The sequence below is a fragment of the Rhinichthys klamathensis genome, unplaced genomic scaffold (genome assembly GCF_029890125.1).
Source record: "Rhinichthys klamathensis goyatoka isolate OS25496 unplaced genomic scaffold, OSU_Roscu_1.1 h1tg000176l_1, whole genome shotgun sequence".
Taxonomy (NCBI): domain Eukaryota; kingdom Metazoa; phylum Chordata; class Actinopteri; order Cypriniformes; family Leuciscidae; genus Rhinichthys; species Rhinichthys klamathensis.
Window position 1 is genome coordinate 9,690,036 of NW_026606705.1, and position 22,532 is coordinate 9,712,567.

General features: G+C 40.2%; 1 protein-coding gene across 3 annotated transcripts in view; it reads right to left on the reverse strand.

Moving 5' to 3' along the window:
* tbc1d22a (TBC1 domain family, member 22a) overlaps positions 1 to 22,532 on the reverse strand; it is a 160,848-nt gene that overhangs the window by 117,202 nt on the left and 21,114 nt on the right. For all 3 annotated transcript variants that reach the window (XM_056260384.1, XM_056260385.1, XM_056260383.1), the window contains exons 5-6: positions 7,019 to 7,089; positions 1,157 to 1,285 (exon numbers count right to left, since the gene is read on the reverse strand). In XM_056260384.1, the coding sequence (XP_056116359.1) occupies positions 1,157 to 1,285; positions 7,019 to 7,089 (200 nt within the window). The remainder of the gene's footprint in view (positions 1 to 1,156; positions 1,286 to 7,018; positions 7,090 to 22,532) is intronic.

Here is a 22,532-nt window from a genome sequence, read left to right on the forward strand (position 1 = left end):
ATTCACCTGCCACAGAGACTTTTTACCAGCCTTTTTTTTTTTTGCCTCATAGCCTAAAGGTGAAAAACGGGAATTTCACAATATTGTTCTTTAACTTGTACACATTTAAGTGCTGTCAAGTTATTAACGAAATCAATATAAGTAATAATAACTCTTAGAATATACATTTTTAAAAAATCTTTTTATATATTGATTTTGACACACACACGCACAACAGATCTATAGACTTACCGCAGCTCGTATGTAAACAAATCACCCGCGGCTGTGTTGATGGCTGATTTAGTCACGTAGACAGCTAGGTCCTGACAGCTTTTAGTTACAGCGTTCAGGAGCCGTTAAGCAGAACTAAATTAATATTATTACTGGTAAATTTACCGGGTACCGGACATTTTCTCACCGGTTCCCAACTCCCAACATGTACTACATTTGCACACGCACACATCTGTGCAACTGTCATTGTTCTGGAGCCTACGTCAGCGTTACATTATCTCATCCCATCTCACCAACAGTTTAATACTCGCACATCCAAACATAGTCAGAAAAGGGCCTCATCTTCTTTCTGATCGTATCATGAACATTACGAAACAACAGTCGCTGTCATAAATCAGCCGCTCACAAACCTTGCCGTTGTCGCCAATTGACCACTTTGTATTAAAATGTCTTCTTTTACTTTTCTTTGACTCATCCTCATCTTTTTGTTGGTTGTTTGTTTCAGCTGGCCTTTTTACCCCAGTAATGTGCCGCCACATTATAGCTAAGGTCCAACGCAATGAAAATGAAAACGTAAAAAAAAAACCTAATGAATCACTCAATTCTCATTGGCTACCTGCCAATGTGGCAGGTAGATTGACAGTGTTACCCGCCAATGGCAAAATTCACCCGCATTTGGCAGGTGGTCGGGTGTTAATTTCAGGCCCTGTCTGTTACGTACAGTAAAAGCATAAAATTCTAAAGGGAGTCTTTTCTTTTTCACATCAATGGGACGATACACAGTAAGACCAGTTTTTTTTTTCTCTGCCAAGTTAATTTTATGTTAGAATCTAACATACCTCATAGTTCTAACAACAAAAATACAAACATTTTGACTCTAATGCTTATAAAATAAGTCATAAAACACAAATGTGTGTCCCATCTAGAATTAAATATAGTCAGTTACCTGTCTGTATGTGTCCTGATGGTGTTCGTCGTTGCGGGAGTCATAGTACTGCTCGATAAAGCCAAAGTATTCCTGCCGCTTCCTCTGCAAAGTGCTTTCCCTCCGCTCTGCATTGGCAGGCAGGTACCCCTGTAAATACAAAAACTAATGTTTACAGCGACCTGGACGAGATACCTCGAAATCAATCTGATATAGATCTGCGTTCGCCAACCAAACTAGCACTAGCACAATAGCTGCTCATTTCAAATCAGAACTCAGAAAAGTTTTAAGGTTTCCAAGAGTTTGGAGCCACTAAGTTGATATCAGTCACATTTAAAGTTACATTTCCTCTTATTACTGCCATAGCAAGAGAATGAGAACACAGCAGATGTTCAGGCCCAGAAAAGAAAGTCTCTTGATAAAGTAATTGATTGCACAAAAATCTACAAGCACAGAAATCCATTTATCACAGAAGACGCTCCCCCATGTGGCTATTTTTTACTTCCACACTCAGTCGAGTTCTGTGACAAGATGTATGCGTGCCAAGCAGCGCTCTTCTCTACGCTCCATTAGCATATGTACATGTAATTAAGTCTAACACACGAACATAAGTAATAAGTAACGTTCACATTATTAACAGAAAACCATGGAGTTAAAAAGGGTAGTTCTTAAACTTGATGGGGTACATGGGAGTGTTTCTTTATCTTACAGGCACGTTTGACCCTATGGACTTTTATAAAACTCTTTCCAGACTTGCTAGTTTATTTATTTTTTTCTATTAACAATATCCAACAGTGTGTATATGAATCATGGGAGACATAAGGAAAATTCTAATATTTTCCAAATTCTAAACCAACAAAATGTTATTTCCACCATAGAACAAGTTCCAAAAAATGTTAGATTTTAAGAGGATTTGTTTTCGCCCATTCTTTTATTTCAAAAAACAATGTAATTCTCTCTTAATAAACATTGCCCATCACTTCATCAAAACTCTGAAAACGTTTTGTTCAAAGATTCAGCCTCTCTAAACCCCTCCTTTCTGAAAGCCTACTCTGCTCTGATTGGTCAGATGGCCCAGTCTGTTGTGATTGGTCTAAAGCTTACAGCAGGCGTCAGATTTCAGCTCTTCCTCAGCACTTGACATAGCCTGACTACGTCAGACTTCGTACTTCCGCTCAATTTCAGTTCGCTTCTGTACTCAGTCTGAGATAGCGACCTATCTCTCAGTTTTCCTCCGGCCTGAAAACAGCCGGCCAATCAACGAACAGAGGGCGGGCTGAGAGCCGTGACGTAGACGCTAAGCGCCGAGTTTAAGATTGTATTTTAAGTTAGGGAAATCAAAAACGACCGCGGATATGGAGATACTGGATGCAATTCGCTCTGTTGTTGTGGAGAATATTCCCGGCATTTGCAAACTGAAGTCCGAACAAGAAGAGTGTTTGTTAAACATTTTCAATGGAGGTGATGTTTAAGGTGGAGAGAGAGGTGATTGCGTTATGTGATTGGCTTACGGGTAACCAATGATTTTATACTTCAGACAAGCGTCCCCCCGCGAGAAAGAAAACACTTTTCAATTATGCCATTCCAGACTCTGTCTACGAAGCAAAGCGAAGTAGCAGAGTTTGGTATTACCAGGCTACACTTGACATACAATGATACGAACAGTAACAATGCCGTCGGTTTTTTCGTATAAATTCCAAAGCGAGTCCTCATCCTTTTGAAATGAAAACAGCATCTTCTCGACACGTCAACAACATGAACCAAACTATTCTAGGCCTCAGCTACAACTAGTGTTTGAGGCGGATCAAAGTAGACGTTGTTCGCCAAAGAAAACCATAGGCTGGCATTATCCAAATTTGTTACATAGGTATGTAACAGAAAGTGAGACTAGAATTGCTGACGACTCGTTTCTGCAGTTTAGAATCGATTCTCCATTAGAAGACAATAACTTTGTTGTGCACTTTGATCTTTAAAACATTGCAGACCTATTACATTCAGACAGCTATTTTACACACTGCATGAAAGTGTTTTCGTCTACAAAAAGAACCGTTGTTATTAACAACACCCACAAAGGACAACAACACTGATCTAGCACTCGTGTATTAACACCGCATGAGGTGAAATGAACATGAAATGAAGTTGTTGTTCTCATTTTGTTGCCAGAGAAAGAGAAAGAGAGAGACAGACAGAGAGAGAACATGGCATTGTTCACAGCAGGTGCAGAGGTCCAGGAACAACAGGCCCGTAATAAATGTTTCCCAGCAGCTGGGTTTGGATGAACACATGCGTAAGGTCTGTGTCCAGGCACTGGCTCTGCATCAACCCGCTCCCACCTGCTCACGACGGGACACCATTACTCAAACACTTCGTATTAGTGCGACTGAAACCACCATTTAATCATCTGCACAGCTTTATCCTTTTATTTATTAAAGCCCACCGTGTGCTATTTCACTGAGTGTGGGTGGGTGAGAAAGAGATGGGTCTTCCACCACCTCCAAAAAATAGTAACCAGAGAATATGAGACACTGAGGTATGTTTTTTTTTTTATCGCACACCTACGAAATGTTACTTTAGAACACTCATAACTGCACTTTTTAACTAGTACAAGGCAGTACTTTTCAGCAGTTATTGCTGTCATGCCCACAAATAAACAGGGCATCATGGGGATTGTGGGTAAAATTTCAACTCATCAGAGAAAAACACCAGCTCTTTTTGTCATGGCGACAGTGCCATTACCTCACATAATGAAACCCTCTGTTACAAGGCAAACATTTCTATAGTGTTCGCATCAAGTCGAAAGATCAGACAGATGTAACCATAAACTGTATCATTTTTTTTCTTTAATTAAAAAAAAGATTTACAGCATGTCTCAGCTTCCTTCCATTGTAGAACAACAAAGCCAAAACATCCCAGTAATGCCAGGTGATTGTTGAAGTTTTCCAGGTGGTTGCTAGAGTGATGTTATGAGGTTGACAGGCGACTGTCAGGGTGTTATAATTGGTTGCTAGTGATGTTAAGTGGTTTCTAGGCAGTTACTAGGTGATTTCTAGGGTTCTGGTGTGATGTAAGGTGGTTGCTAGGTTATTGCTTGATGTTGTTGCCAGGTGATTGTTGGAGTGTCCCAGGCGATTGATAGAGTGATGTTAAAAGATTGCTAGGTTACTGTTAGGGTGTTATACGTGGTTGCTAGAGTGATGTTAAGTGGTTTCTAGGTAGTTGATAGGTGATTTATAGGGTTCTGGTGTGATGTAAGGTGGTTGCTAGGTTATTGCTAGGGTGTTGCTTGATGTTGTTGCCAGGTGATTGTTGGAGTGTCCCAGGTGATTGATAGAGTGATGTTAAGAGATTGCTAGGTTACTGTTAGGGTGTTATACGTGGTTGCTAGAGTGATGTTAAGTGGTTTCTAGGTAGTTGATAGGTGATTTATAGGGTTCTGGTGTGATGTAAGGTGGTTGCTAGGTTATTGCTAGGGTGTTGCTTGATGTTGTTGCCAGGTGATTGTTGAAGTTTTCCAGGTGGTGGTTAGAATGAATGTTATGAGGTTGCCAGGCAACTGTTAGGGTTTTTAAGTGGTTTACTACAGTGATGTCAAGTGGTTTCTAGGCATTTGCTAGGTGATGTCTAGGGTTCTGGTGTGATGTAAGGTGGTTGCTGGGTTATTGCTAGGGTGTTGCCAGGTGATTATTGAGGTGTTCCAGGTGGTTGTTAAGTGATGTTAAGAGGTTGCTAGGCATTTGCTACAGCATTTCAAGGTGGTTGCTAGGGTGCTGCTTACTGGCCAAAGACAAAAGAACCCAACTCAAGTCTCCATGACATTTTGGTCTCTGCATAACAAAGAGAAATAATACTGGATGTGTTATTCTGCTAAATGTAAAATTGAATCCTGTGTACGACCAATAATGATGCTTGCCTTAGCAAACACCACTAATGAAATCTTTATTGTCTAGGGGCTACCTGACAAAAGAGAAATGATTTCTTCTTAGGAAAGCGTTGAGCGGAGTTCGGTGGCAGTTTGTGAGACGTCAGCAGGATGCACAGAATTGATCATGCGTTAAAGCGCCCATTCAAACAGTGATGCCGCCCTACGCAGGTCATTACTCTTGTTAAAGGATGCTTTCCAGCTGTTCACGCTCGCTCTCCACTCACTCAAACACAAATACACACACACCGATGAACTCACAATGTGCACACCTGTGCAGGAGCTCAATAGCGTGGATCGATGAGGTTTGATTGAGTGGGGCTGCAGTCCAGGGTTCAAGTCAAGATGACAGATGAGGTAGCCGTAGGCAAATGAAGGTCACACGGGTAAATTGGATGTTTCTGTGTGTGTGTGTGACCGCACACTAGCCTAGAAGGGGGTCAGAATATCAAATATCCCCCTCCATTTCATCCTGTTTCAGACTGGCACATCATATATCAGTGTGGCAGGAGGGCATACTGCCGCCTGTCTGTGTGTCAAAGGGTACGACCACACATAACCTCCTCATCACGCCAGTCCTGTCCTGGGGGAAACGTTACACCAGTTATGTACTTCATATCTTTCATCCATTATAAAAAGTGAAATGTGTATATTTCTGTCAATCTTAAAACGTTTTCCCCTTTCTTAAAATGTCTGCATCCTGTTTACACTGCTCAGAGTGGGATTCGAATAAATGTCGACCGGCATGGGAAGCGGGCGTACTAGCAAGTGTGAGCCTGCCTTCCAAGCTGGTTGACACAGGTTGGGCCAGGGGGAGGTTTACTTGGACAGTTCTTACCAGCTGGCCCATCCAAATTCAAATATAACTGGCCCTACTCACACCGCTCCGAGAGAGATCCGAACCAGCGTCAAGCAGGATACGAGGCAAAGGAGTGGATAGACATTTATCTACACTGCTCTTCCTAGATGCCCATTTGCAGTAAAACATTTGAAGGTTGAATCCTAGGGGTGTGACGAGATCTCGCGAGACTAAAATGGGACGAGATTTCTCGTCGAGTGAAAAGTCGAGTTCTCCAGCTGGACTGCATTCAAAAATATCTTCAGTGTGGTATACAGGACAGATCCAATTGCACCCAAAAATAACGGCACAACGGAAAACGGCACATACACATTACATCAGAGGTTTTGTTAGTATGCACTATTTTAGCTCTATAGTAAAAGGTTGTTTTTAAGTAAGAAGAGTTAAAAATGGCAGTTTAAATTGCACACACATGGGGGTTAGAAGATTTCAGATTTCATCAAAGATATCTTCAGAAGATGAACGAAGGTCTTACGGGTTTTGAACGACACGTGGGCGAGTAATTAATGACACAAATTTCATTTTTGGGTGAACTATCCCTTTAAGTATGTTCAACAAGACCACATGTTTGAAGTGCATTGGTCAAGCGTTCACATCTTCATTTGCATTCTTGCATTATATATATATTTATACACCGGTATAATATATACATGGAAAGGAAGAGCTTTAATGACAGCAGACACTCCAGCTGGCATGAAAAAAAACCCAGCATTATTCATGATATCCCAGCATGATTTGAGAACTTTCCAAAGAGCTGGAAGCGTGATTTAAAAGAAGCAAGTAATTATGTAAAGGATTCAGCACAGACGGTCCAAGAGTCGGCCTAACAGAAGTAGGTTTTGCTCATTCACAGATTCAGGTTTTCTTCGACCACTGAAACAGTTTAACGCACCATTCGTTTTCAGTCGACTAGACCTCTGAGCTTCCAGGCGGATGTCATCCTAGAAGTCATTAGTAGGAAGCCTAATTACTTATAAATGTGTATTTATGTAGAATGCATTATGTATTCTTTGATTCATCTTGTAATGGATGTGCGCTGCAGTTCTCTAATGCGTTTGACCATTTGATGCAGGACTTCACTGTGCGCTGAGATCGTTGTACTTACTGAGAGGAGCTTCCATGTAATCGGGCGCACCTGCCGCGGAATTCCAGACCAGCTCAACTTCCGAAGTTCATCTGCGGAAAGGAAAGATTTTTATTAGACAGAAAATCACTAACTCAGAATAGAACTATGACTTTATCCCTTGTGAATAGACTGAATTATAAAGCAATGCCATTAAAATGTTTCAGGACAAAATGCTGCAGGTTTCCTCAAATAAATGCAGTTATATTTGCGGCCTTTTTGTTTTGGTTAGCTTTGCAGTAAAAACCCACCAATAACCATTGTGGATTTTATGTAATTAGTATTAGTTACAGGATTTTTTTTTGGGCATAGTTAAATAAATTGCAGTTCTGCAGTTGTTTTTTTATAGTCCCCCTTTAGTCAATCATTTCATCCCTTAAACCTCACCTTTGATCACCAAAATAACATATTTAAAAGTTTTTTTCTTGAAAAAAAAATCTTTCATGTCTTTAAATAGCTTGAATGTAACTCTACACCCTTGCCTCATTTAGTATATGTGGTTCTATGAATATGCAACTGAGCCCCACCTCCACTCACTCACACCAGCTCAGAGATCCACTCGTTGACAATCGCACGTTGTCTTAATTCTACGTGGCATTGATTCAACAAGGTGCTGAAAGCATTCTTTCGAAATGTTGGCCCATATTGATAGGATAGCATCTTGCAGTTGATGGAGATTTGTGGGATGCAAATCCAGGGCACAAAGCTCCCGTTCCACCACATCCCAAAGATGCTCTATTGGGTTGAGATCTGGTGACTGTGGGGGCCATTTTAGTACAGTGAACTCATTGTCATGTTCAAGAAACCAATTTGAAATGATTCGAGCTTTGTGACATGGTGCATTATCCTGCTGGAAGTAGCCATCAGAGAATGGGTACATGGTGGCCATAAAGGGATGGACATGGTCAGAAACAATGCTCAGGTAGGCCGAGGCATTTAAACGATGCCCAATTGGCACTAAGGGGCCTAAAGTGTGCCAAGGAAATATCCCCCACACCATTACACCACCACCACCAGCCTGCACAGTGGTAACAAGGCATGATGGATCCATGTTCTCATCTGTTTACGCAAAATTCTGACTCTACCATCTGAATGTCTCAACAGAAATCGAGACTTATCAGACCAGGCAACATTTTTCCAGTCTTCAACTGTCCAATTTTGGTGAGCTCTTGCAAATTGTAGCCTCTTTTTCCTATTTGTAGGGGAGATGAGTGGTACCCCGTGGGGTCTTCTGCTGTTGTAGCCCAGCCGCCTTAAGGTTGTGCGTGTTGTGGCTTCACAAATGCTTTTCTGCATACCTCGGTTGTAACGAGTGGTTATTTCAGTCAAAGTTGCTCTTCTATCAGCTTGAATCAGTCGGCCCATTCTCCTCTGACCTCTAGCATCAACAAGGCATTTTCGCCCACAGGACTGCCGCATACTGGATGTTTTTCCCTTTTCACACCATTCTTTGTAAACCCTAGAAATGGTTGTGCGTGAAAATCCCAGTAACTGAGCAGATTGTGAAATACTCAGACCGGCCCGTCTGGCACCAACAACCATGCCACGCTCAAAATTGCTTTATTGCTTAAATCACCTTTCTTTCCCATTCTGACATTCAGTTTGGAGTTCAGGAGATTGTCTTGACCAGGACCACATCCCTTAATGCATTGAAGCAACTGCCATGTGATTGGTTGATTAGATAATTGCATTAATGAGAAATTGAACAGGTGTTCCTAATAATCCTTTAGGTGAGTTTACACTATACTTTTTAACCACAATTGTTCGTCTTGTGCTGGGGCGGTACTTCCGCATACGTCCAGCATGACCTTTCCAATGTGATTACGTAATGCCTGGCGCGTCGCAGACCAGCACAAGACGAACAATTGTGGTTAAAAAGTATATACATTTATTTATTTATTTTTAGATAATGACCGATCGTTTCACTAGTTAAGCCCTTTGAAACTGCATTGATTTGGACTTCAACAATTTGGCTACCATTGAAGTCCATTGTGTGAAAAATCCTGAAATGTTTTCCTCAAAAAAACTTAATTTCTTTTCCACTGAAGAAAGAAAGACATGAACATCTTGGGTGGCATTGGGGTGAGTAAATTATCAGGAAATTTTCATTTTGAGGTGAACTAATCCTTTAAAAGCTTGATTTTCACCCCAGGGGGACTTTAATAATAATAACAACATGAAGCATGAATTGTGCACAATAACAACCTGAAAAATAGGGTACATTTTAATTTCATGTTGACTTCATAAAGCAAACAGATTTTGATAACACCAGTACATTGCCTACATTCACAGAGAGAACCATAAATGTAAAGAACTGTGGGCAATATTTGATGAAAAAGACAGCATGGGCTATGTTCAGAAAGTAATACCACTTACAGTTTACTCCAAAAATAAACAGCATAGTATAATAGAGCTGCATGATTTTGGATAAATTGAGAATCATATTTTTTTTGTGTGAGTTTTAAATAGAGCAGACAACTAAACAAAATAACATGTAATTTACTAGAGGTTCTTACAAAATGTTAATTGCAGTCTATTTAAAATGTTTAATTAATTTGAATGAATTAATGATTTTTTTTTTTTAATCAAACACCACTTGTTTCATTACTGGATGAATCCACATTTTTGAACAAATGTGTTATGTGAATGATTCAATGACACAATTTTTTTAAAAGTCACTTGTCGCCACCTACTGGTGTAAGAATGTAATTGATACAATCTTTACTTGAAGCGTAACGTTACTTTCAAAAGGTGACTTACTCTACTTTGATCACTACCGTAGACAAGTTTTAAACTTTTTATCCCAGTACTACAACGATAATTTGAATATTTGTAACAGACACAACCATACCCTAGCAGGGTCAGCGGCAGCACGAACACAGATTTGAATGTCCCGGTGTGATTTTGTCAAAGGTTTAATAGACAAAGGCGAATCATTGTCATTTAGGAATGAGATTGTGTGGATGTTTGAATCGAGATCGCAATCTTTTAACAATTAACTGTGCAGCTCTACACAATATGCAACAATGAAACTTTTCGAACACCAGTACACTACATTGTCAAATCGACCTCTCAGCACCTCATGCATGAAACATAAACATAAAAAAATTGCTCTGTAAATTTTGTAAAACCATTCTTACATAAATTGTCACACTGAACTGGCAATTTATGCAGGAATACTTTCCTGCATAAATGACTTTGTCTAAAAGTTGTTCTGCTCATTTTTCTTGAATGAGGCACATGCTTATTAGTTCAGAAAATGACGCCCAGTTATCATTCTGGAAATAAACATGGCTATAATGCATAAAATTTTATTTTGTACAAATTTCCGATCAAATCCAATTAACAAAGTTGTTAAAAATAATGGGTGATTTTTGCAACACAAATAGAAGGATGAATACAGAAAATGTACAATACATACTACATACTGTATACATGCTAGAAAAAAAAAGTATAATAAAGTTTTTAGTTCAAACATCTGTTGATATGCTCTTAATAGTAAATAGTCTGTCATCAAGGCATCTCTGATAAACTGTTTTCAACATCTAATGATTTGAGACGCAATAATCTGGCATATTTAAAAGTGCGGATAGCCTCCAAAAAAGGATTCAGCCTATAACATTTGAATTCTATGGGCACACCATGCTTTCAATAAGCACTGCTTAAGTGTGAATATGTGAACCCAAGAGTGCTAATGTGAATAAATCTCAGTGAGGCAAATTTGACTTTTAAAATGGACAAAGAGTCCCTGCAGAGCCTTAAAAGAGTGAAAAAGAACTTTAATAGCAAATATTTCTCATTTCTTATCTGTATTGCATATTTCAAGGGTTGATGGCAGCGATCATAATGTGTTGAACGTGGATTAGTCATTTCTCAGAGCCTTGACAATAGGCTGCAGTGTAATGCGCAGGCATTTTATTTGACATCAAAGATAAATCTGAATTTTAAATCAGAGGTTGGTTTAAAAATTCATACAACAGACCAAATGTGCCATGAATACAACAAGAGCCTTCTGGGGAAAGCGTTTTTATATTTTTCACAAAAAAAACCCAAGAACCTTTCTGATATCAGAGCTGGATATTTCTTGTGCAGTTTCTTTGTCAGGGCAAAATGAAGACTGAAGAGTATAAATAATGAAGTGTTGTTATGACTGCCATGCAAATATGAGTGAGTGTAAAAACAGACGTGATCTACTTATTTACACATCATTCATTATTATTGATGGCAATATTTGAAAATGAAATGTTGAATGAAATATTGACCCAAATTATTCTTCGCATTACATTAGCGGGAACACCCAGAACTTTTATTTTTATTTGATCTGCAGATTAATAGAAATCATGGTTATGAAATCACAATGTAAATTTGGATGGATGGACTGACGTACGAATGGAAAGAAATAAAAATGGATAGACTGACGTAAGAACGGATGGATGGACGTACAAATAAACGGATGGGTGGATGGACTGATGTACGAATGGATGGATGGACTGACGTACGAATGGATGGATGGATGGATGGATGGATGGATGGATGGATAGATGGATGGACGGACGAACGTACGAATGGATGGACGGACTGACATACGAATGGATGGACGAATGGATGGATGGACTGACGTACGAATGGATGGATGGATGGATGGATAGATGGATGGACGGACGGATGGACGTACGAATGGATGGACGGACTGACGTACGAATGGATGGATGGATGGATGGATGGATGGATGGATGGATGTAATGACGTACGAATGGATGGATGGACTGACGTACGAATGGATGGATGGACTGACGTACGAATGGATGGATGGACTGACGTACGAATGGATGGATGGACTGACGTACGAATGGATGGATGGACTGACGTACGAATGGATGGATGGACTGACGTACGAATGGATGGATGGACTGACGTACGAATGGATGGATGGACTGACGTACGAATGGATGGATGGACTGACGTACGAATGGATGGATGGACTGACGTACGAATGGATGGATGGACTGACGTACGAATGGATGGATGGACTGACGTACGAATGGATGGATGGACTGACGTACGAATGGATGGATGGATGGACTGACGTACGAATGGATGGATGGACTGACGTACGGATGGATGGATGGACTGACGTACGGATGGATGGATGGACTGACGTACGGATGGATGGATGGACTGACGTACGGATGGATGGACTGACGTACGAATGGATGGATGGATGGATGGACTGACGTACGGATGGACTGACGTACGGATGGATGGACTGACGTACGGATGGATGGACTGACGTACGAATGGATGGATGGATGGATGGATGGACTGACGTACGGATGGATGGACTGACGTACGGATGGACTGACGTACGGATGGATGGACTGACGTACGGATGGATGGATGGACTGGCGTACGGATAGATGGATGGATGGACTGACGTACGGATGGATGGATGGATGGATGGATTGATGTACGAATGGATGGATGGATGGATGGATGGATGGATGGACTGACGTACGAATGGCTGGATGGATGGATGGACTGATGTACGAATGGATGGATGGATGGATGGATGGACTGACGTACGAATGGATGGATGGATGGAGGGACTGATGTACGGATGGATGGATGGATGGACTGACGTACGAATGGATGGATGGACTGACGTATGAATGTATGGATGGATGGATGGATGAATGGATGGATGGACTGGCGTACGGATAGATGGATGGATGGACTGACGTACGGATGGATGGATGGATGGATGGATTGATGTACGAATGGATGGATGGATGGATGGATGGACGTACGAATGGCTGGATGGATGGACGGATGGATGGATGGACTGATGTACGAATGGATGGATGGATGGATGGATGGACTGACGTACGAATGGATGGATGGATGGATGGATGGACTGATGTACGAATGGATGGATGGATGGATGGACTGACGTACGAATGGATGGATGGACTGACGTATGAATGTATGGATGGATGGATGGATGGACTGACGTACGGATGGATTAGAGATGTTCCGATACCCTTTTTCCCTTCCCGATACCTGGACTCAGGGTATCGGCCGATACCGAGTACTGATCCGATACCTGGGTGTGTATCTATACAGCTGCAATTCATACTAGCACTGTATGAATTGATAGAATTATTTTATGGTGTGTTTCAGACTTATTCCTTAATTAAACATGAACAAATACATACAGTGAAGATATTTTTATTATCTGACATACATTTCACAGCAATATATTATTTATCTTTCTTAAGTGAAAAAGAACTTAAAATGCAACCACATATCTAATACTGTATACTGAAAAAGGTATTTTAGTTTTACAATATAACTGCATTAAAAAAGTGCAACAAATAAATCTTGGAATCTAAAAAATGATATATGAATAATATAAGAAAATAATCTCTTTATAATTTAAAGTCCATAAACAATTTTGTTAAATAAACGGCATTTCAGTTGTAACCGCGGCGGGTCATCCAGAACAATAAACTCAATACATGCTGTCGGTTAACGTTATATTTATCGCTCGTTGGCTGTCTTTTGAAAACTTTTATCTTTGTTTGAATGGAGCTTTCAGAGATTGTTGATTCTGGCGCGGCTCATTCTTCTCTGCCCTTGCCTTTGTGTAATCGTGTTCTGCGGGGTGACGCGTCTTCAAATGCTTTAAGTTACTCGTGTTGAAGTTGCTAATACTTGTTCCACCACTCGAAATTGCAGTATGGCACACGAGACATGTCGCCGTTTTACTGGCTGGTTAGTCCAGTCTGAAATATTGCTAAACAAACAGCGGACATACTGCTATCGCTCGCGCGCGCGCTTTTACTTCTTTGCTGCTCTAAACAGTGGTTGCTTGTGGCAACAGCACAACTTCCTGTGTCGCCACAAGCAACCACTGTTTAGAGCAGCGAAGAAGAATTGATCTCCGATTTGCAGCGTTATGCAAAGCTAGCGTGCATAACTAGACATAAGAAAATGGTATCGGATCGGTACATGGGTAGAAGTACTCGCCGATACCGATGCCAGCATTTTTATTGGTATCGGTGGCATTTCCGATACTAGTATCGGAATTGGAACAACTCTAGGATGGATGGACTGACGTACGGATGGACGGACTGACTGACGTACGGATGGACGGACTGACTGACGTACGGACTGACTGACTGACGTACGGATGGACGGACTGACGTACGTACGGACAGAGGGACTGACTGACTGACGGATGGACGGACTGACTGACGTACGGATGGACGGACTGATTGACGTACGGATGGACGGACTGACTGACGTACGGATGGACGGACTGACTGACGTACGGATGGACGGACTGACTGACGTACGGATGGACGGACTGACTGACGTACGGATGGACGGACTGACTGACGTACGGATGGACGGACGGACTGACTTACGGATGGATGGGCAGAAAGAAATACAGGATGGACGGATGGAACTTTTTTGTTCCATTCACTTGCAAAAGAGGAAGCCTGAACATTCTTCAAAGGAAGTCTTGCAGGCTTGGAAAAACATGAATGTGATTTCTCATGTATTACCTCGTTATTTCATCTGACTCCATAAATGAAAAAGGTTTTAATAATATCCGAACATCATTAAATGTGAGCGAATGTTTGATTATTTCTTTTAACTCTTTACTTATATTTTACCCGTTCATATTAGGAAGCTATGTCGCTCTGAGGTGCTCACGCCTTCTGTTTAACGCGGGTCTCACGCTCACAAGCTCGTCAGTTTTGGTCACTAAACAGAGGTAATTGGCTATATACCTGAGATGGTCGCATTCACGCTTACACAATCAAAGATAATTTGGTATAGCCCCCATGGTTTTGCATACACTTGAATTTAAAGTCACGTTTACTTCAGGCAGAGGTATGGCCACTACTACAGATAAAACATTAACATTACTTCTCTTATAATAGCTTTGGATTGGCCGTGCCGTGGTTTCCCACGTACACTTAACTAAAGTAACATTAAATTAAAACTGAGGTAAGACACACCCATATTTAGACTGGTCAAGCAGCATTTTTGCTGTCCTAAACGGAAATTAATTTCTTGTCTTTGGGAAACAAGTACACTTGAATTAGTGCCAAATATTAGTCGTCACTAATCTGACGCAGACTTGCGGTAACGTACGAATCCGTTTAATCTACTTGGGAAAACAATTTCAGAGTCATTCGGAATAAAATCAAATGTAACAATTTATTATGTCAGGTAATTTCATAATCAGTTCAAAGATAATAAATACAAAACATCAAACAAATATAAAGAGAAAAGATGCGAAAAATGCATGAGTGTAGTCTTGCATACACGCCGCATCACGGGCTGATTTGAACTACAAATAGCGCTGAACCCTCTTCAGCATCTCCCTAAATACTCAGACCAAGGCAGAAACCTCCAAAGAAGAGTTCACAATGGGAATTTGCATGAATCACCGTCCCAGACTTACATGGGGGCACACCCACAGCAGTTAACAAGATATCTCTTAACTCTCCACACCTTATTACCTTTTTGGTTTACTTCTGTGGGAATGAGACCTTTGTACCAGTCGCACTGAGACATTTCAAATGATACCAGACATGTATAATAATTGTTCATATTAAACCATATACTGTAGATGTATGGGTGAATTCAGGTAGGGATGGGTGAAGGGAATGATGTGTAAATTGGGAGGTGATCAACTCAGGTGTGATAGTGTCTTGAATGGGGATGGTAATATAGCAAGAGAGTTCAAATGTTAATTCCCTTTGTTTTCTCAGAGAGTAGCCCTCTCTTCCAGTTCTTCCAGTTTCTCCAGTCTTACAGGGGTCAGTCATGCAGTAATCCAGGTCATTCCAAAGTCTTCATTAAGCTATACATCATTATAAAACACACTATTTCCAGTCTAATGAATGCATTTGTGCCGGTCTTCACTGTCCTTGTGTAAATACCTGTGAAGCTAAAGCGTATAAGGACAGAGGCATGAGTGTGTGTTCTCTCCAGGCAGGTATGAGTGTGTGTTCTCTCCAGGCAGGTATGCTGGTGTAGTATATGAGGATGGTGGGTTGTCCTGACACATTGAAGGCTAGCTTTAATGTGCGTGCTGCTTTACGCGGGAACTTTATCGGGAAAGCGCTCAATTCATTAAACACAGAGCCACTCAAGGGTGTCTCCTCAGCTCGCACCTTTGAACCCTCATTTGCGCTGTCAGCTGCAGAAATTAGTCGATGAATCTTGTGCCCTGGCACTTAATTAAACTATCTGTTATATTTCCTCCACGTGGCATTAATCTCACAACGGGGGGAGAGGAAGAGAGAGGAATTAGACGTTCACTATTTCATCAGCTCATTGTTGCTGTCTTTGTCCCTCTGGAGACGGTGACCTCAAAAGAGGTTGTGATCATCCGGACAGTTGCCAGCTAAATGAGTCTTACGAAACCCGTATAAAATATGCCTGGGCCGTATTTAACCCAATAATCAAAAGACCATGATCAAATCTGTTGCTTAAATAAACATGAATTTGCATTAATCAAGCAAGCACATTTTCACCAAAATTCTTATTAAATGTAATCCTAAAAACTCACTCATTACCACAATGTGGAAAGAAAAAAGGAAACTTATATGAATTTATATTATATGAATTTATATTACATTATATTATATGAATTTATATCATATTATGTTATGTTGTATATTACATTACATTATATTATATTAATTTATATTATATTATACATGTTATATTATATATTATTATATTATATTGTATTGTATTATATTAATTACATTACATACAGTGTTCATGTGCCATGGCATCTAAAATTAACAACAACAAAAAAAGTATTAGTATAACACTTAGCTACATAACAGTCACTCCATAACACTAAATACAGTACAAAACCTGTTCTTTTTTGTGTGTTTGTGTGTGTGTGTGGGGGGTGGTATTACCGTGATGTTTTCGTTTTCGTATGTAGAACTGTATGTAATCCCCATTTTGTATGCAGGTTGTGTGTACGGACAGTAGTATCCATGCCAAACCACTTGAAGGCAGTCGTTTCATTTTCTTTATCTAATTTGTGTGAGGGCTGTTTATTTCTGTGCCAATACTGTTTCCACAACACATCTTTCTTTGTTAACTCTACCAAAAAGAAAAGCCAAGGAAGCAATAAAGATATATTCTCAAAAAACTAAATGATTCTTTTGAGTCATTCGGATTTCTTGACAGATGGCTTTCCTCTTGTTATTGCAGTTTAAGTTTTGCTAACACAACACTCAAAGTTCATGTTGTAATCATATTCGACATCAAAGAGCTAAACCTCTCCATCTCATACATAATGAGATATTCATACTGAAAATGAGAGCAAATAAACAAGCATATTTCACCAAAAAATAGCTGAGCGTTTCAATAGAGTGCCACATCTCATTTTCAAGAATACATGCCATTTCCACAAATCTATTTTCTTTTTTAACCCATGGTTGGCAATCCCTCCAGAAACAACCCTTACATAAAAATACAAATAAATAAGTCAAATAAGTGCATAAATAAACCTCACCCTCATGCCCATATGACTGTCATTCATGGAAACCTAAAAGAAGATGTTTTGCTAAATATTCAAGCTGCTCTTGTTCGTACAATGAAAGTTAATGCATCATGAAAGTATCATTAAAATAGTCCACATGATTTAAGTTTTGATGTTCAACGACTGAAAAAAGGATTGGAGCAACATGACTGAGCAAAAAAAATGATGACAGAATATGTATGAATTCCTTTACAATGTTCATACTGCAGTTCTCCAGTACGACGAGTGCATGAATATTACACGACCACAGCCCATTATATGTTCTTTATAAAGAACACCAAGTCTCCAGACCACATTATAGATTAGAAAGAATGCCTTCCCAAGCCTGTACATCATTGTGTTGGCTCTGCGCAACAGTCGTCTAGTGGTCTATTGTGTGCTTCAAACACTGCCGCAGACTGAATCAAACACAAGAACTCTGAATAGACCGGCACAGAAAGAATGTGCTCTATAATCCCTCAAAGAAGCACTACAACTACTAAAAAGAAAACATATAATGCCACTTCATACAGGACTTCAATGGTTCATCTGAGAGTTTATTTAAGAGACAGCAAAGGAAATAGCGAGAGAGACAGACAGACAGACAGACAGAGAGAAAAATGAACGACACGCTCCATTCGCCAGGGGACACGAGGGTTCTCAGTCAAACCCACTGTAGTGCTTATCATCAGGAGTGAAAAAGAAACATTTGAGGGTCAGAGCCCAGTATTCATATTTGGCTATTAGGTTCCCTCAAGACAGTGGCAGTAGAAGAAGCTCTGTGTGTCACAATACAAGCATACAAGATATTTTAATAGCGTCATTCTCATTTATTCATTTGGCAGATACTTTTACCCAAAGCAACTTACATTGCATTCAAATTATTCATTATGGTGACCGAAACAGGACATATTCGGGTCACTTAGTTACACATATTGCCAAAAGTTTACATGCACATAAACTTTAATGACATCCTATTCTTAATCCGTAGGATTTAATATGGAGTTGGCCCACCCTTTGCAGCTACAACAGCTTCAACTCTTCTGGGAAGGCTTTCCACAAGGTTTAGGAGTGTGTTTATGGGAATTTTTGACCATTCTTCTAGAAGAGCATTTCTGAGGTCAGGCACTGATATTGGACGAGAAGGCCTGGCTCGCCGTTCTATCAGGTTGAGGTCAGGACTCTGTGCAGGACAGTCAAGTTCCTCCACACCAAACTCGCTCATCCATGTCTTTATGGACCTTGATTTGTGCACTGGTGCGCAGTCATGTTGGAACAGGAAGGGGCCATCCCCAAACTCTTCCCACAAAGTTGGGAGCATGAAACTGTCCAAAATGTCTTGGTATACTGAAGCATTAAGAGTTCCTTCCACTGGAACTAAGGGGCCAAGCCCAACCCCTGAAAAACAACCCCTAACCATGATCCCCCCTCCACCAAACTTTACACTTGGCACAATGCAGTCAGGCAAGTACCGTTCTCCTGGCAACCGCCAAACTCAGACTCGTTCATCGAGTCCAGTGGCAACCTATCACGGCACCACGCTTGAATTCACTGAGCTCCTGAGAGCGACCCATTCTTTCACAAATGTTTGTAGAAGCAGTCTGCATACCTAGGTGCTTGATTTTATACAACTGTGGCCATGGAAGTGATTGGAACACCTGAATTCAATGATTTGGAGGGGTGTCCCAATACTTTTGGCAATATAGTATGTTGTGGCCACGAAATATGAACAGAGACTAAATAATTCCACAAGACGCGTCACTCGTATTGTTTTGAATGGGGAAAAGTGCAATGCTCAGTATGGCGGAATAAGTCCCGCCTTTTAAATAAGAGCCAATCGCCGATTGGCAAAGTCATCGCGTCACTGCAGCTGTCATTAGAAGCTCTGGAGTCAGTCAGACACGCGCTTCCACTGCATATGCGCATTAGCTTGATCCAGCCTGTAAAATATCATTTTTTGTCATGATTCAAGAGTTTAGAAACAAAATTTATGAGATAGTTGTTGTCAGATTTAATTGGTGATTTCAAATATGAAATTTAATCGTAAGCTTGGCGTCTTGAAGAATTTGATGTTTACCCATTCGAAAAGATAGGAGCTAAACTTGCATGCTCGAGACGAGAGGCGTTTCAAAGATGGCCGCCGAGTAAAATGACTTGTCTTAAAGGGACTTTGATATTAACTCGTTGGAACGCGATATCACCTATAGTCCTGAAAGAATGGTACTCTCCTAAACATGAACTGTCTTTATTCTGAGCTATAAAAGTTTAGTTTGACACTAAAACTTGTAAGGTAGATTGAATGGCAGCGATAAGTCATATAAAGGACACTGCAGCACGTAACAGAGCCATAAAGTAATGCAGCTCTGGTAAAGAGATACTTCACTGTATTAACGCAGGCTGCTGAGGATGATATGTAGTTCAGGTGTCTGGGGACAGCGTACAGTAGATTCTTCCTCTGGGGTCTTAGAATAACTGCACCGTTGTATTTCATTGATTGCATTATGAATTTCCTTTCTCTTTCATATGAATTGCGTCATGAGCCAGGTACACCCAAAGCCAGGTGACACATTTCTGGACAGAAATAAAGTTAGTAAAAAAGTGCAAACTTTGCCTTCGGTGCAGATTTCAGGCCAGTGCATCTGATTCACAAGTTCAGATATCTCTGAAAGAACTAAAGTTGGGCGTAAGATATTCTAACAAAGTGGTTCTCAACCAGTAGAGACCTAAAAAAAAAATAGGTTGCATGGCTGTTAAAATAAAACAATGTTAAACACAAATCTCAATAATGTAATAACTAATATGTATTTGTGTTTAATTGCGATAAAGAAAAAGCTTGAGATATTGTCAACTAAATCCTTCAAATAAACGGTTCAATCAAGAAATCTTTGACTGGAACTTAATATATTCACTGCCACAAAAAAAAAAATGTCTACACTGTAAAACAATTATTTGATCAATAATTTATGACAGCATATGTTTTGACACTACTTTAACTCATCAAAATAAGTTAAGAAATTTTCATCCAAGTTGATTAAGGCAGACACTTTTTTACAGTGTATAGTAAATAACTCCACAAAAATAAGGGAGGACAAACATTTTGGGAAAAACTAAACACAGAGAAAATGCCACGATGGAAAATATGAAAACCCTCTGAGTTTTTTAGTCACCATTTTAAACTGAATGACCACCGGCACGAATATTGTGTTTTATGCCAAATGGAGGGGGAAAAAACTGAAAGAAACTGCCGTTCTTGAAATTAAATATGGGAGACCAAATACTAACTTTAAATGCATTGAGATGAATAAGTCTCAGAATCTACAAACTGGTGCTTCCTTCACTTCTGGGACTTGGTTTACCACAGTTAATTATGTCTCGAGTGCTGCCTGTTAAGATTTGAGTGCTCACCAAGGTTATCTGAACAACTGTCTGGAGTACTTCATGACTGTAGATCAGATCCAGGTGACCTTGTTCAACTGTAGACTGCTTAAACAGAGAACATGAGCTGAGCAATATCTGTGAGCAATATTCTCGATTTCTCAAAAGTCTCTATGATGAAAAGATACTGCCACGGAGTCATAATTACAAATAATAATAAAAAAAACATGAAATTGAACACAGGCTGCCAAATGTTGACACTGCAATAAAGCACTAAGAAAATGGTTGCATTTTAGCACTATCCACAAACAGAATACAAAACAGAGCCAAAACACTTTAAAATTAAAGTAATTTCCTCCAAGAAAATGTCAATCACCAATCTCAGGAGATAACTAAATAATATACAGTATGAACCATTTTAAATTCATTTTATATTCATTTCATTTGTGATTTGCTTTACTTGGGACCGTACTACCAAACATTGGGACATCCCTAGATATCCTGTAGTTTGATATAAGTTTAAACTGCTTACTGGCCCTGTATATCACAGTCAAATCATCAGGCTCAAATTGTGAAAGAATGGTTGGGAGAATTGCATGAAGAATCCTTTTCACACATGAATTGGCACCTCTGATTCCAGACCTTGAATTGATTGAAAGTCTTTGGGATGTGCTGGAGGAGACTTTATTGAGTGCTTGACTCTTGCATTGTCAATACAAGATCTTGACCAAAAATGAATGCACCTCTTGATGGGAAAAAATGTTGTGATGTTATTTACATCTAGCCTGGTTAAAACCAGACCATTCTCAGTTGTAACTGAGTTATGGTCTGGCAAAGCGTCATAGACAAATCATTTCCAGAGGGGCGTCACCAACGGACGTCGTGGATAGACCTAAACCCAATCAGATCGATGAAGGAGATGACGTATGCAGAGCGGCGGAGAAACATCTCCGATTGTTGTTCTTTGCTCGGTTTTTAACAAAAAGGAAACGTTCAAATCGCTTAAAACAGACACGATAGCTGATTCGAACGAGTGATGTTCGACGGCGGCATCCATCTTTGTAATGTAGGCTACAAAATCCCAGCGCTGTCTTCATCGTGTAAAGCCCGCCCCAATGTTTCTGATTGGTGCCTCGATTTCGACGAATTGGAAATGGGCTTGAATGAGCTCTTTGCCAGACTAACTTTCAGAGCAAATCTAAATTTGCCGGAAGTTGTCTGGGTTTTCCCAGGCTAATTTACATCAAGAGGTCCATCAATTTTTGGTCAAGATCTTGTATTGACAATGCAAGAGTCCAGCACTCTGTAAAGTCTACAGAAAACTCAAGACTAAATTCGAGGCGTTTCAGGGAGTTCAGAAACGGTGCTTAATTATGTAGAGAAGAACTCCATTTAAGGGGCATTCGCACCGGGTAGATATAGGAACTAGCCACCATGTGCAATCCCCCAAGAAGTAAATGTTCCCTCAGGACCATTTCCCTGGTTGCATTCGCACCAACAGTTAGAACTGTGAAGTGATGTAAGCTGTCACATACGCCCTGCCGCTCTGGCTGT